The sequence below is a fragment of the Botryllus schlosseri genome, chromosome 4, assembly GCF_051294905.1.
Source record: "Botryllus schlosseri isolate E-star chromosome 4, Bs_hap1, whole genome shotgun sequence".
Classification (NCBI taxonomy): Eukaryota; Metazoa; Chordata; class Ascidiacea; order Stolidobranchia; family Styelidae; genus Botryllus; species Botryllus schlosseri.
In genome coordinates, this window is record NC_137239.1 from 18,540,671 (window position 1) to 18,557,862 (window position 17,192).

The following is a 17,192-nucleotide window of genomic DNA, read 5'->3' on the forward strand; positions in this document are numbered from 1 at the left end:
CACACACAATACAACACAGGTAACTGAAAGTCTTAATTTATTAGGAGAAAATCACGTTCAAACCCCTTGTGAGCGTTTGGCTTGCAAAATAGTATACCCTTCCGAAAATTCCGCTACCAAACCCGAGTCTAAGGTCTTCATGGCTTTCCAATGCAAAGAAGCAACAACAGCGTTTTCATACTCGATAGCGAAAGACACGTATTTCAGCCAAAACTCAACACTCGATTTACCGTAGTAGCTTTCGGAACTTTTAAAACAGTCACGGAGCAGACTCAGGTTTGGCGGTTCGGCACTTTTCAGCCTGGCCAACATCTCGCACAATACTTCAATACGACCACAGCAGGCCGGGAGCAATTGGTTTTTAAACACCCCAAAACCAGTGACAATATCTCGTCCGCATTCCAAATCAAGTAGAGGGCGAGCAAAATTAACAACTGCCCCACTACCGTGTCTCTTTGACACTCGCAGTCCCTGCAACAGCAATTCCTTCGATTTAACCGCTTCGGCATATCTCGCCCACGAGCTCCAAAAACAAAGCCCCTCATCTTTGTCCATGTCGGCAACAAAACGTTGCAAATCTGTTATAATTTTACAGACCGATTCACCGTCCAGGGCAGAAACGTTATGGGAAGCCAGCTCCAACAATTTTAACCGAATTTTCTTGCACTCCATAAACTTGGAACATTCTTCCAGTAACGCGAGGGCTTCCGCCTGCCTTTTCGTGTCTACTAGATAACCAACGTACAGCAAAGACGTATCGGAATTTAACGACCGCGCCTGGTGCCCACGCTTGAAAACAGAAGCAAGTTTTTCTCTCCGTTCATTCGAGTAAACATCAGTCGGCGCCGAATCCAACAGCAGCAGATCGCCGCTGTCTGTACCGCGTCCCGAACGCGACACTATGAACATCAGATACTCGTGATAGATTTCGGCACAATTCAGGTCTTCGACTGCCGTCTCAAAGTCTTCGAAGCACCGCTTTTCCGCCGCCCACAAGTCTGCTGCTCGAACTACTTGAGAAGCTGCAAAAAGAACAAGTCGTGTTGTTACAAACTAAATCAACCCTGTGCCAAGTAAAAACAAGCAATAGAAAGGAGTGACAACACTTCAACAGACAGTTTGCATGACACTTTCAAGCTATATGGCTCGCTTAAAGAATAACCTATCTAACCAGACACTTGTCATTTTGAATGTCTCAATACTATGACACCCACTACTTCAATTCTACTGTCCTAATGTAACCCACCATATTGAGGGATCAGTCACAAGTTCAAAACAGATCCTCACCCATGACGAGCTATTCATCTTCTTCCCGTTGACAACTAACAGTATCACGGCCCCCATCCGGGACAAGCCCATTTGGTTGCTACTCTGTAGTGCTTTTCAAGGAAGGCGCCAATGGACACTTGACATACAGACCGCACTAGTCTCGATAAATCCAAGAAGAAAGTACTTACCATTTTCGCCCACTTTAACCATCGCCGGGCTGACGTGCAGCCTTGCCAGAGCAGCCCTTGCACCGGCTTCGTTCTGGTGATTTTCGTACAGATCTTCGATGATTAAATTAACGACTTCGCCGGCAAAGGACGCAAATTCAACGGCAGCCTCCAAAAACATAGATTTCACTGTGCCTTTGTTACCGAGCGCCTCGGTCGCAGTACGGTACACAATCTTGGCAGCTTCACCTTTCAGTAAATCTTCCTCCACATCCCTTCAAGAGAACGTAATTATGTTATTAGATTCTCTAGATAATTTCTACAAGGAAGCATTGCATAGAGGACCGGGTAAGATCAGGTTAATTCATTTTGTAGTTAATATACATTTTCTTTCAGCCGCAAGAGAATGATGCCAGTTACAGTTGTCATTCCAAAACAATTTTGTATTTCGACCACGACTATTTTACAATTGTGTAATCATGTATTTCACCATCTTGAGGCATCAATTACAGTACGACAGGTCATGTCTGTATTGCACCTCACCCACAATGGCGACGGTTTATCTTCTTCCTACCGACAACCGACGGTGTCAATGTCACGCGTTGCAATGTGCAACAACGCAACTATACCGCAGTGCTTTTCGAGGAAGTGATTAAGAAACGTGGTACTATACACCAACCCAGGCAAAAAAACACTAGTACTGAATAAGTCAGTAAGCAGAAGTGATAGTACTAGAACCCATCAAGACAGGTTGAACTCGCGGCATACCGAATTAATTCAATTCATTGTGGTAAGACACCACGAGATCCCATTCCGACAAGGAATTGACTTCACATGAACATTGTCTGCGGGGTCAAGGTTAGGTTAATTTTCGCCTCATATCTAGAAGGATGCATAATTAACTTCCTAAACTGTTTACATATCAACTGGGATCTTACTCAGATTGATCCTTGTCTTTTAACATAGCAAGCCTTTGCCTCGTCTTCATGACATTGACCAATTCCATCTTGAAATATTCCAACCACAACTTGGGCACGTCCGGAAAGTGCCTGATGCCCCTCAGAAATATCTGCCTCGCATAATCGGTCGCGTGGTTCTCTTCGTACTGCCACTTGGCCACCATCAGCCACAGGTTGATATCTGTATTACCATGAAACTGTAAAATTATCACTCCGTCAATGAGGAGCTCGAAGCTGAATTACGAGCAGCTGGGTAATTAGAAGACAATGTAACTCAACATATTGAGAGACCCGCCACAAAAATCAAGACAGGCCCCTCACCCATGTCAAGATGATACTCTCCATCCTACGACAACTGGAAGGATCATGGCAACCGATTGGCAGCTACACTCCAGTGCTTTTTTAGGACGGGGTCAATATTCGAAACTACCATGCATTATGCAAATGAAAATCCAGCAATTATAATCTAGAACGGACACTGCATATCCCTTTAATTATTACGTGTGAAATGACGACTGCTAGCTGAATTAACGTGCTAAGAGTGGTCATGCTAGTGACCTACCACGAACTCATTAAACGTGACACTAAATTTCATACAGCATACACGAGAGAATTGTCAAAAGACTTTAGCACAAGGACCGCAACAAGTAAGGCGGAAACACTCGATTACGTAGAAACAACCAATAAACATACTATTAAATATTCTGACCAACTACCTTCAACATAGTGGTCCATATTTTGCTGAGCTGTGTTTTCTTATTCCATTGTTTACAAAACTCGATGTGAGACCACCAGAGTTTCAGGTCTTCGGGCCATCGAAAAGTGCATTGCTTGAACGTTCTGAATGAAGATATGCACACAAATTAGTAACTGTATTTTTAAATCAGCTGGCTCCAAACTCGGTCCCCTAATCAAAGTATACAGCAATCTGAACATCCTGGGTGGAAACTTGATATCTTTCCTGCAATTAATAGCACTTGATGACATAATTATCTTCAGTCATGGTAGACCGAGCAGCATAATAACACAATCTTTTCTGTGACTGCGCAACCATTCTTGAAAATGATAGAATATACAGTGGATAATTTCACCATCACTTCGCACTGACCAAATAATGTGTTGTAGGCATACCTAAAGGTCAGTATGGAATCAGTGAACACGGCACGCCAACTTTGTCGCCAGTGGCACACGGTCACAGGCGGTTGTTTTATTGGAGAAATTTGAAAAAAATTTGGAATACTCAGTCACCGCAAATGGCAGTATTGTAATTAGTATGTGGTATATAATATTTTGACCAGAATCTGGGGACTAGCATCTGCTGGTAAAGAACTTGAACCTTGCCAGTTGCTAAATAAGAATCTGATTCATCTAGAAGAAAAGATTCCATCCGGGCCTTTTAAGGGGAGTGATGCTTTTCTTGCTCGTTTTATTCACGAGAAGGGCCTGTGTATGTTTTGCTATTGTGATTGAATGCTTTCATATGTACAGTACAAAATACCAGAGACGTGCAGCGCTTCCACCAAGTTCAGTCCGGTTGCCAGTAAACTCGGCCAGGTAAATTCGGCCCATGACATCAGTAAATTCGGCCATCCAAGAATATCGTATTAAAATGTATTACCAACCGTTCAACATGAATTAATTACATAATTATACTATTATCAATTGATTTGGAGGTCAGGGCATGCGTGGATGGTGTAATCGCAGGTCAATTCGGCCCTCAGAGAATTCTGTATGAAAATGTATTATCAACTATCAATGTGAATTAATAACGTAATTATATTATTATCGAGTGATTTAGAGGTCAGGGTATGCCATGCGCATATCACAGTCACGGGAGATAACTGATATTTACGGGGACGAATTTACCGAGGACCGAATTCAATCGGTAAATTCGGCCCTCGGAGAATTTTGTGTAAAATTGTATTACCAACTATTAATGCGAATATTAGATAATTATATTATTATCAAGTGATTTGGAGGTTAGGATTAGGGTTAAGGTTAGGTAATGTTATTGTAACTGTTATTGTTACCCTGGCCAAGTTTACCGCGGTCCGAGTTTACTGGAAATCGTTCAGTTCTATAATGTAACTCACCATATTGAGGGATCAGTCACAAGATCAAAACAGATCCTCACCCATGATGAGCTATTCATCTCCTTCCCGTTGACAACTAACAGTATCACGGCCACCATCAGGGACAGGCCCATTTGGTTGCTACTCTGTAGTGCTTTTTAAGGAAGGTACTTTTGCACATGATAAATTTTCATATTTGTCGGGAATATAATGTGGTTCCATCATGGGGAAGGTTGCCGGTGAACTCGGCACTTGGTGAATTCGGCCGGACTAACTCGGCACTTGGTGAACTCGGCACTTGGTGAATTCGGCCATTGGTGAATTCGGCCATTGGTGAATTCGGCCATTGGTGAATTCGGCCATTGGTGAATTCGGCCATTGGTGAATTCGGCCATTGGTGAACTCGGCCATCTGGAAATTTTGTAATAAAGTGTATTAACAGCTATTGATATGAATTATGAAACTAATAATAGTATTATCAAGTGATTGGCAATCTTTTAAGGAGGTCAGGGCATGCGTAGATCACGCAGTAACGACGTGATTAGATCACTTGATCACGGATTGCGCGGGAGATAAGATAACACGACGTTTTATGCGAAGGGGATATTAGGGCTTGGAAGGGGGATGTTAGGGTTGGGGGGAAGAGGGATATTAGGGTTTGGGGAAAGGGAGATTGGATGTGGGTTAGGGTATCCCAAGATTAGGGTTGGGGATGTTAGGGAAGGGGGGAACAGGCGCGTAGCCAGGGGGGGGGGGTTTCGGGGGTCGAAACCCCCTCCTTTAGAAACGCGAAACCCCCTCCTTTAACGTGAAACCTTGTTCTTTTTAAATGACCGCTCTGACGCTAATACTCGTTTGCAATTCAATAAGTCATATTATCAGTATTGTGCGCGGCGAATTAACGAAAGGCGCGGCCAATTAACGAAAGACGTGTTGCTAATTAGCGAGATTCGTCTGTGCGAATTGCACTGCACAGTGTAACGCGACACGATCTCCCGCTGAGATGATTGGCGAAATCAGGTCATTCATTGTCGCGCGTTCGGCAATCATTACTAGCCTGATTTACCGCGTCTCCAACAAGCCTAATTCCGCTGGCTTGAATAATCACATCTGCAATAGGCCCGCGGCGCACGATATCGTCACTGGCCTTCACAATCACATCTGCATTGGCTTGGTGTGCACGATATCTTCGTAGGCCTACACAATCGCATCTGGAATAGGCCTCGTACTAAAGATATCGCTAGCCTAACTACCGCGTCTTGGGCCTACCATGCTTCGGCTCCTATTTCTCGATGGCTTGGATAAAATGCTATCAAGTATATGCTGATTAGCGATTGTGATTAAAGAGTTACATCTCGTAACTGAATGACATCGAATGTCCGCAATCATGTTCGACGCGTGCGTACATGCGTAATTGATTTCCACTAGTCTTCAGCTATAGTCCAGTAGGCTTTGAGTTATAAGAAGTAAAGGTTTGAACCACCTGAAATCGGCGTCATTATAGCACATATTCCATAAAAACTCGTACATTTTTACTTGCCTAAATCGTCACCGAGGCTACGTAAGACGCAAGACGCATTGATGAGCGGGCGTATTTAATTGTTGGACGCTTTGACCAGCTGGCGTATTTAATTGTTGGACGCTTTGACAAGCGCGCGAATTTTATTGTTCAGCGCGTTGATAAGCGCGAGTATTCAAATGTTCGACGCGTGCGTATTTCATTGTTCACGACAGATCATGGAGTCGCTAATTAACAGCACTTCCGGACTCGTCGAAAAGCTTATCGTACGCCTATAATCGCCAACACGGGGATGTTGTATAATCGTTATTTACGCATCGCATGTACTTAACCCTAATGAGTCAATGCTACGTTACTAAATTCGGAAAAAATCGAAACCCCCCCCTTTTATTTCAAACCCCCCCCTTATTTTTCGGCTGGCTACGCGCCTGGGGGGGAATATTAGGTTGGGGGATTTTCCGGATTGGAGGTGGGTTAGGGTATCGCAAGATTAGGGTGTGGGGATGTTAGGGAAGGGGGGATATTAGTTTGGGGGAAAGGGGATCGGAGGTTGGGGGAAAGGGTGATTGGAAGTGGGTTAGGGTATCCCAAGATTAGGGAAGGGGGGATATTAGGTTAGGGGAAAGGGTGATTGGAGGGGGTTAGGGTATCCCAAGATTAGGGTTGGGGGAAAGGGGGATTGGAGGTTGGTTAGGGTCAAAGTTGGGGTTAGGATATCCCAAGATTAGTGCCGAGTTCACCGGCAAACATTCCAGTAACCAATCATGGTGACCGGTACCGCTACGTGATCTATACCACGGCACATGATTCTTCTTTATCTGAGATATATATTTAATGCGTATTTATTACAAAATTTCCCGATGGCCGAGTTCACCAATGGTCGAATTCATCAATGGCCGAATTCACCAAGTGCCGAGTTCACTGGTAATCATGGGGAACACTGGAGATCATTAATTATTCTTGAAGTAAGCCTTCGGCACATGCCACTCACCTGTGAATCCGACTCACAATCACAAATTCAATTTCATCTTTTTTGTGATAGTATCGAATTCGTTTCCGTCGCTTTTTGATCAAAGATAACAAATGCATATTGTATTGGACGTACGACAGGTAATCGTCCTTCGCCTTCATCTTCCTTACGAGCTTGTACTCGAGCGCAGTTGTTTTTTTGATGATAGCTTTGATCTGACAAAAATCGACGCGGGCTAATACAAGACAGGCATGCCACTTAATAGCAGATAATTCAAACCTCATCGGCAGAGAAGATTCCAACTCGCATCATTTGTTCGTATTCAGGAATCTTTTCCTCCGACCATCTATGCACTAGGTCCGCCATGCTCTTGTCAAAGATGGGAAACGAGTGACGTGATCAAATCCAACGACGAAACGCAGCGGCCTTCACGAGTGCCGGGATGCAAATGAGCACGTGTGGCACTGTGGTGAAGCGGCAGCTTTCGGTGAATGTTGAGTCCGGAGATATTGGACATATCCGGACTGAGAATACTCACCTTCAAACAATCATCAGCACTAGTATTTTAATCTGCACAAGACACACAACACATACGATGTAATGACAAGAGATCGCCGAGTTTATGTATTAGTTCCACTGCGGTCATTGCCCCGAATATTGCAATGACATCTTTACCTCAGAATCAAAAGCGCACAAGTACAACACTCGCCCGAATACCATATGATCGACCGAAAAGATCATCGCTCCATCAAGTATGCCGGACCTGAGAGAGAGAGATATGATATTCTTTCTCGCCTGCACCATCGAGATGCTTTGGCGACGGAGTTGCGATACGGCCCCATGAGGTCATCTAGTCTGCGCCCCCGTTTTTTTCTCCTCCATGCTATCCGTGATTGCTGAGCGCCTAGCAGGATAGCTGCGGATACCATTTTTCGAGTCTTTGGTATGACCCGGCCGGGGATCGAACCCACGACCTACCGCTCGAGAAGCCGGACGCATAACCTGTCGGGTGGAACAGTATCCCGTCGGCCATTCGACAGTCGACGAGCATGTCCACATTCTTCAAGTCAAAATACAATCAATTACTACTATGATTGCTAGTCCGCCCTCAAGATTACCGGACCACGACCAGACGTATCGATCTCGCCTTCCGTGATATGCTAGCGCATTTTTTGTGGCTAGCTTTTTCTATACTATCTTCTTTTACTTCTCATTCAGTGAGCATGCCTCGTATTTACATCTTTACATGTCTGATTCTCAGAGGTGGTCAAAGTAGTCAAAAATAAGCTACTCAAGTAGAGGTAGAAGTAGCGACGAAAAAATCTACTCAAGTACGAGTAGAAGTATTTCTTTCACATGCCACCTAAAACTACTTGAAGTAGAAGTAGAATTGACTGACTTTAAATCTACTCAAGTAAGTAAGTATAGTTTTGAAAACCGTCTTATTTCGTACGCACGGACTGTCGAAAAGCAGCAAATTGAGCTATGCGGAAGGTGCTGAGAGCTTGATTCGTATTGATGAATACCAAGAGGTATCAATTTTCGACAAAATAAGCCTTCTTTCGCATCATGGGATGTAAATTATAGTATTGATAAGAAAATGCGAAACCAACCCTATTTGTTTACTAGAAGACCCAGTTTTAGAGAATATTATGGCATGGCGTCCTACCCCTTAGGCCCTAAGTTTTGGCGAAGAGCAATACGAAGAAGTTGTATCGGATACGGTTTCAACACTTTGCGCGACGTTAATAACAAATATTGTGGATCGTAAAATTTATATTTAGTGTAGCTTTATTTTAGGAAAATAGAGGCATTACACATATGCTTCAACATAATTATATGTACTGCAGACAAAAGAACTGAAAGTAATTAGAACTCAAAGTATGATACTCGGAATTGAAAGTGAAATACAAATAGCCTACCACTTCTAAAAAGCGAAAAATATATTTCATGTCTTTTGTCCATTCAATTGTGATCTGCTAAAACAGGTGTAACAAAAGCCGGATTTCCAGATTAGCAGGAAACGTCATGTGCTGCTAGATTACGATATGATAGGCAATTGCTAGATTACGAAACGGCATTTTCAAATGTTACGGTGGGCCATATTTACTGTGATGAAATATTTGATATGGGCGAGAATCCGGTGTGAGCGGAATCAAGCAATCCGGTACCTAAATTATATTCACTGATACTTTCGTGAAAACATATTGTCACTCCATAACTATGTGCGCGAAGTGCAACAAAATTTTTTGACTTTAATTGACTTTTATGAATATTAAATGTTGGTACTCCGTGAAAACAGCCCCGAAATTCCTCAGGCTATCTTTCGTATTAGGTAATCAAACTACTTCTACTTGACAAACTGAAAATAGCGAAAAGTAAGTAAGTAGATCACAAAATATTACGAAGTAGAAGTGAAGAAAATCAGATCTACATGAGTAAGTACCGGAAGTAGAGGGAAACTACTTGAGTACTTCCAAAAAGTAGAAGTACTTCGTTACTGACCACTAGGGCTGTTCAAAAATAACTTTTTTTCCCCGATTCAAGCCGGTCACCTCTTAAATCGTCAGGTTGCAGTAGAAAACCTTGCTCACCAAATTTCACTCGATTCCAACCAGTAAAGGCCTCCGCAGATCCATTTATTATCGAAAATTGAAAAAAAAAATTCAATATGAATATACTATTTAAAAAAAAATTTCCAAATTTTTCTGCCAACCCCATGAAATTGTTGAGCTGTCTTCAAAGACGTTGCAAAACAAATTTTAGTCAATTCCGACCAGTATGGAAGCGGAGATATGTGTGTTTTTCGATGATATTCCTCGGATTATCCTTGATCGGTGGATAATCCGCGATTTATCAACGAAAAACTCACATAACTCCGCTTCTACTGGTCGGAATTGACTCAAATTTGTTTTGCAACGTCTTTGTAGACAGCTTAACAATTTCATGGGGCTGGCAGAAAAATTTGGAAATTTTTATTTTTTTATTTTCCATAATAAATTAAAAATTTTAATTGGATCCGCGGAGTCCTATACTTGTTAGAATCAGCGTGCAGCGTTTTTTAGGGTAGCCTGACAATTTAATCAGTGAATGGCTGGAATCCGAAAAAAAAAAGTTATTTTTGAACAGCCCTACTGACCACCTCTGCTGATTCTAAAGACTACTCCAAGGCGTTTCGACACTTTCCTATCTTGTCATTGTATCGCAATTTCTGTGGTGTATTGAACTGATCAAAATTGTTAATAAACCGAACTGAATTGAACAGACGCGCGTGCACTTCATCTAATTACCATAGTCCACAAGAATACACTTCGCTTTATCAAGTATGACGGAGCACAAATGTCAAACAGTATCACGCCGACAATCCGATAGTCTTCGCACACGTCCGCAGTCAGCGGCAGAGTCCACCGAAGGACAGCGTTCGATACACGGCCTTGATCTGACTTTCGTTCACCGTCACATCCCACTATTATTGCTATAGTCTTCTGTTATTCCTCATTCAGTATGTAACTATGTATGCCTCTTATTTACATAGGCCTATTTTGTATGCTTCTTATTCACACGATGAGTGCCTGCCTGATTGCACGATTACTTCAAGTCGTTTCGACGTCTTCCTATCTATTTCTTTTATCGCTATCTTGTGGTGTTGTGAAATGATGAAATTACTAAACGATCCAGAATCAGGGTCAGACTCGAGTAACTTTTGTATGACTATTGACTTGACCCGATTCACTACGACCCCTTAAAACAGCTCGAGGACGTAGGATAACCCTAATTACTCGGATATTATTACTTCACTTTTATTGATGCTATAATATTCGCTATATCATGCCGAGGTCATCATTGCGACCATGACATCTTTCGTTGGACAACCTGCAAGAGCAATAGTCCTTTATTCCATGATTTTCATACCAGATCCGAACTAAACTACTTGTAACTTGTTTCGAGCGTCTTTATAGCACTTCTAGGCTACTATAGGCGAGCCACGTTCAAAACTACTAACCGAACCAACTTTGTAGATCTCTGCTATAGCTAATTATGATCGCTGGGACACCTGCTCCCGTCGTCGATCAGAAACATACAGAGCAACCGAGCAATTCACAAACAAATCTATTTCATAAAACATTTTCTGAAAATACTATTATTTACAACATCAACCGTAAAATCTGTTATACATTAAACTTGAAAATAGTCAGAGAACTTTGTACAAAAAGGAACAAAAATGATAACATCACAAAAAAGATATCATAAAATTCATATGCTGATAGCGCGAGCACAAGAAAGCATCATTGTCGTCCACAAAAAGTGGGAGTCATAAATTCACAAAGTGTTCGCACTTACAGCACGGAATAAGGAACTCGATTTACCGCAGAATTAACCCGAAATCTCTCCGATTATACCTCTACAGTTCTGTTAACGAGAACAGAAATACATCAGTTGCTGTTATGGATACTATCTGTTGCTAAAATTGTCACGATCCAGATATCGGGAATTAAACTTTGTAAACATCACAATGCACTTAGTATCAGACAATTGCATGTCACATATCACTATACTAGGAGGCAACACAGATTGGTGGGAACGAAATCATTTCATTTGTAGTAACATAACGAGTGATTTGAATACTGGAACGTAAGGATTGATTTTGTCAGAAACGGCTTTTCAATATTAGAGAAGACAACCATGGAATCGTGACTGGTATTGACTGGTATAAGATATTCGGCAGAGCATGTGCCCATTGGTGGTCAGTAACAGAACAGTGTATGTGTGCTCAAAGTCGTCATAAGTTCTTCGGGTTTGGCGTGGCTTGAAAATCACCACTTTTTACTTTTAGTGTGTGGAACATCGGAGCAGACTTGGACAACTAGAAAATTTTAAGCTTTTCTAAATTAGATTAGAATTAGATGACCGGCATTTCGCTCTAATTTAGTGAAATTAGACAACTAGAATTATCTAGTTATCCAAGCATATACTTGGACAACTAGAAAAATTTCAGCTTTTCCAAATTAGATTAGAATTAGATTACTGGCATTTCGCTCTAATTTAGTGAAATTACACAACTAGAATTATCTAGTTGTCCAAGTCTGCATTGGAGCACCACTTTCACCTCTGACTGTATAGGATAAGCAACTGCTTTGGCCATGTCTGTTTGGGTCTGTACCAGCGGTTCCAACCTTTTTCGACCCCCTTATAAGCTCGACACAAGCTTTTGCCCTTCCCATACTTAGGGATCCAAAAACGAGGACATATAAATGGGAAATTTATTTAGCTAACTCTGATCGATGGTGAATTGACTAAAAAAGGGTCATTTTCTTTCCATTTGGTTGACCTTTTTTTATTCAATTTTCGCGTCGTACACAGACTAAGCCATTGGTATTTTCGTCCCCTTGTTTCTCAAAATCGCCCACATTGGAAACTACTGGTGCGTACCAATGTTTACACAGGAATGCTGGAGCACAATAAAGTGTGTTTTTGCAACTTCAACCACTCTGTTACATGTTATTTAGTAAGGATAAGACATTCGGAAAACCTACAGGACTCGTGGATAACTCCTTAATTCAAAATAAGCATATTTCTCAACTCTTCGCTGAAAAACCAATATCGAACTTGAAATTCGATACATTTTTCCAGTAGGCCTTTTACGAGACGGTCAATCGGTCATGTGCGATTGCGCGTACGCTGGAACACACGTACATAATCGAGAAGTCTCCGATAATGGCGAAACATGATTGGCCTAGGAATGTGCAGTTAACGCAAGAATCGCCTGAAGAAATTGGCAGTAAGAAAGTCAAATACTCTAAAACCATCATGGTGATTGGAACTTGGTGACATCACTCCGGCGATGTTGGGAGGCCCCGCCAAAGAGTGCGCAAGGGTCCACTACACCGAACCCCGGGCCAGGTTTATCCTGGCACGGATGGCTTATGACGCAAGCCGGCCGCTAACAAATCGAGTCCCAATTAAAGGTGTCGATGATGTCTTCTTCTTGAGAGTGCTGCGGAATATACCTGCAAATCATGAATAGCGTTGAGATATACAGATAACCGGTTAAAGAGAATTTTGGAGGTACAGAACTTCGATATACAATTCATATTGAAATATAGCGGCATATCTAACACCTGTTAGCAACTGGTGGAGAATTGAAAATAGCTTTGTACATCAATTGTCGTATCATAATCATGAAAATCTGAATATTTGAGGCTAACATATGGAAGCTCAATGTAATATTTTTAGATTACACACATTATATACCATGAACAAAGTTCTATATAATTCACTTCTAGTTGCTGATGACTACCCCGGCTAGGGTAGTTAATATTAAGGTTCATTTTAATATGAATCAATTGTAACCGGTTGAATGGCTAACCTTGGTTGCATCATGGCGTTTGGCTGCATCATCACCGATGTCGACGGTGGTTGCGGCGCGCTTCCCGATAGGTCGTGTCTCGTGTGCGATCTTCGTATGTCTTCCCCTGAATATGTCAATTTCGAGACACTGTGTTAGGGTTGTTCAAAAGTAACATTTTATCTATGGCAGGGGTTCCCAACCATTTTTACATACTTTTTAAACCTTTTGAAAAACTTGCGAAACTTATAGAGTTTATACAGCAACCAGTAGTAAGAATGAGGAAATGATATAAATGCAACACACCAGGGTTGTAACTAAGATGGGCACAATGATTCGGGTACTCAAACCTGAATCGAGTATTAATTTTAATGATTCGAGTAAAGTAGTAAAAGTCATTTTTTTTGAGTACTGAAATGAGCCGTTCCTCGCCACTGAAAGTTAATTTATCAACGAGAATTATAGTTTCGATACTGTTTTTCCACTGTGGAAGCCTTAAAACCTCGATTGGACGTATTGCGGCACACGGAACATATAGCACAAAGGTACTAACGTTACTGAAAATAACACATCTCCGAAGTCATGATCAACCCACAACATTGCCACAAAGCGCAATGCAATCCGTAAGGCGGAAAAATACCAAAGTATTTTTAATGTGATGGAAAACAGACATCTTAATTCTCAAATAGCTTCGCTTCGACTGGTAGGAATTGAGCAAAATTTGATTTGCAGCGTTTTTCAGGCAACCTAATCAATCTTATCAACAAGCCAGTAAAATTTGACAAAAACAAGTTTTTATTGAACAAACCAACTCCGCATAGGTATTACGGACAGGCGATACCGATTCGGATACTCGAAATGTTCGTGGACTTAAATCTAATCCCTACGCATAGGCGCCGAGTTACGGGGTGGCGGCCACCCCATACAAAATGCTTAACACTCGCTGTCTATCAATTAGCGAGTCCGTGATATCGCGTAAATGCCAACTATTTACCATCTACCGATACGCGCGCGAATAATTGAATACGCAGCTTCGTTGGCGACGACGAATTAGTGCTCAAAACGCCCCAATAAATTGTAATCCGTGATTAGTAATCAATCATAATCATACAATCGAAGCGACCTTGTTTACGACGGCGATTTCGACATGCCTGCGCCGGGAAACACCATCTCCTCTGCGACCAGACGAGCGAATTCACGTTCTACTAATTAAATTCTATTTGCGCGCTTTTTCGTTCACAAAATAATTTTTGAGTTAGTTTCGTAATAGCCTCTTTAATTGGAGCGCGAAATATGACAGTGAGTTTGTGTATGTCTGTGACTTGAAAGTCATTCCTGCGCAAAATGCGCAGATTTATTTCTCTAACAAAGCTTTGCTAACTTTTATCGGGAAATGCAGCAATGCAGCTCAAGCGTCGTTAGAATGAGCAAACAATTATCGCGATGTCAGACTCGGAACCACATTGTGCTGTAAGCAAGTTGTGGAATTACTGAATAGATCCGGGCATTCTCGTTTGTTATCATTTGTAGGCTACTAATTCTTATCTGCTTTGTACCCTCGTATTCCCTCGATGTCACTTATCAGTGTTTGATTTGTTTGCACGGCGTTGAATTACGTTGTCAAACATTGATGCAACACGAGATTCTCGATGGCGCAAATTCTGATTTTATTCGATTAGTTTGAGGTTGAGCGGCAACCTTCTATGTTCCAATAAACATTATTGCTACACTGGCTCTATCGGGCGCAAGCATATCGCGGATCGAATTTCAAACCATAAGGATTTGTGTCGCGGCATGAGCCCATATTGCTCTTGCTGCAAAAACAATAATGAAAATGGCACCATTTCAGGATCAAATTCGACTGGCTGATAGGGCTGATATTAACCAGCACGTTATCGGTAATAAAACCCTGCATGCGTAGCCAGGGAGTTTCCGATTTATTAACTAGAAATCCCGCCCTTAAGAAATGCCAATTCACTAAATTCGCGTACTGCAAATTAGCGAGAATCATTTGTATGCAAAATGGCTCATTGACATCTGATGTGTTGGTTTTATTTAGCGCGTCCGCACGTAGGTCTGGCATGAATTATCACGTGCACCAGGATAGGCCTGATATCGTTACCAGCCAGAACCATCTAGTCTACAACATCAGGGCAGGCGCATGTGATAACTTCGCTGGCCTGAACTATAGCGTCTGTTCAGGTATATCTAGAGAGATATGATATTCTTTTTCGCCTGCACCATCGAGATGCTTTGACGAGGGAGTTGCGATACGGCCGTGAGGTCATCTAGTCTGCGCCCCCGTTTTTTCTCCTCCATGCTATCCGTGAATGCTGAGCGCCTATCAGCTGCGGATCCCATTTTTCGAGTCTTTGGTACGACCCTACCGATCGAGAAGCCGGACGCACAACCATTACACTATCTCGCTCGATATCGATATCGTTATCTTGCTAGATATCCCAGCGTCCGCTACAGGCCTCCCATGATTTGCCTGCAATCTCTCCTCGTGCAATTGTTATGTCATACTGGCTTAAGACTGATAGCGTGATATTAATTTACTTCGAATCTGCGCAATTGGCCACGAACAGACTCGAACGGACGTAATTGATTAGCGCTAATAATAAAACGTCAGACGAGGTGTGTTAACGCCAAGTTATCAAAAGATACGACCGGCCTGAAATACCTGACATCGGTGCCATTACAGAACAGATTCCACAGCAGACATCAATCGTATTAAATTGTGAAATAGTTCGTGCTCACAGAGGTTGCATATCCAATTATTCGCGCGCGTGTTGGGACTAGTTGATATTGAAGTGGGATTGAGGAATCGCTAATTAGTCGCTGAACTCGCAGGCAAGTTTACGCGCGGACTTATACGCGTAAATTCGCCAACACGATAAAGCTTGTCCAGTCGTTCTATCCATGTGCTATTGGCAATGTCCATTTAAGCATGTACTTAACCGTAATGAATTGATGCTAACTTGGTAAATTTAAAACAGTTTCGAACCCCTCCCTTTTTATTCAAACCCCTCCCCTTTTTCAACTCGCCACCCCATGTAAAAATAAAAGTCGGCGCCTATGTCCCTACGATTCCATATTTTTGGATACACCAAAATGCGCGGTAGGACAAATGTCCATCGAGACAAAAATGAAAGCGATTCACAGCGATTTCCAAGGCCTGTCAAAACTACCTCAAGTGGAAGTAGAAAATTTAGGTCTAAAAGGTACTATAGGAAGAAAAAGTAAGTAGTTTTGCAAAAACCAATCATTGAATAGAAGTTGAAGTAGACTACAACCATAAAATAACATGAGCGCTGCAAAACAAAGAAGTAGGTACTGCGTTACTGACCATGACCACCTCTGCGGCCTTGACATATGATAAAATATAGTGAATCAACAATGTGATAATCCTGTTTATGGAATTTGAAACATACGCAGGGTTGTAACCAAGTCACCAGGTCCCGAGTCACAAGTCAATCTCACTTTTATATTATTTACTCGAGGCAAGTCGAGTCATTTCCAATTCGCCATCGAGTCAAGTCCAAGTCCACGTCATTGTGTTCACTGTTCAGTTTTGAGTTCAATCTGGTTCAACCAACTTTTTCAACTCTGCTCGAGTGATATAGAATGTCTCGCATTCATAATATCATAATATTCCTCAGTCTCAACAGTTTCGGGCCCGATTTTCCAAGTAACAGGACTGATTGGCGAAATGCCAATAATGTGGTGACTTTACTATTCTTCGAAGTTACAATGAAACGTTTGGGTCTTGGCCGTCCTAGTCTCGAGTCATGTGACTTGGCACAATGACTAGAGTCAAGTCGAGTCACAAAAAAATCGTGACTCGAGTCGAGTCATGACTCGAGTCATTACCACCCTGATCATACGGC

At 42.1% G+C, this 17,192-nt stretch overlaps 2 protein-coding genes and 1 long non-coding RNA gene across 3 annotated transcripts in view; 1 reads left to right on the forward strand and 2 right to left on the reverse strand.

Annotated features, from left to right (window-relative positions):
* Positions 1–20: 20 nt before the first annotated feature.
* On the reverse strand, positions 21–7,417 carry LOC145437226 (U3 small nucleolar RNA-associated protein 6 homolog). Its single transcript, XM_080314420.1, has 6 exons — positions 7,236–7,417; positions 6,978–7,171; positions 3,112–3,235; positions 2,375–2,592; positions 1,458–1,711; positions 21–1,022 (listed from the first exon to the last, which is right to left on the reverse strand). The coding sequence occupies exons 1-6, from the start codon at positions 7,320–7,322 to the stop codon at positions 58–60; spliced, it is 1,842 nt and encodes a 613-aa protein (XP_080170546.1). The 5' UTR covers positions 7,323–7,417; the 3' UTR covers positions 21–57.
* LOC145437229 (uncharacterized) lies at positions 3,996–7,405 on the forward strand. The gene is made up of 2 exons (XR_013914622.1): positions 3,996–4,706; positions 6,933–7,405. It is a non-coding gene; the product is annotated as an uncharacterized LOC145437229 (long non-coding RNA).
* Positions 7,418–11,050: 3,633 nt separating the features above from the next.
* LOC145437230 (forkhead box protein J2-like) overlaps positions 11,051–17,192 on the reverse strand; it is a 31,247-nt gene continuing 25,105 nt past the window's right edge. The window contains exons 14-15 of the mRNA XM_080314423.1: positions 13,324–13,429; positions 11,051–12,964 (exon numbers count right to left, since the gene is read on the reverse strand). Of these exons, the coding sequence (XP_080170549.1) occupies positions 12,898–12,964; positions 13,324–13,429 (173 nt within the window). The 3' untranslated portion in view covers positions 11,051–12,897. The remainder of the gene's footprint in view (positions 12,965–13,323; positions 13,430–17,192) is intronic.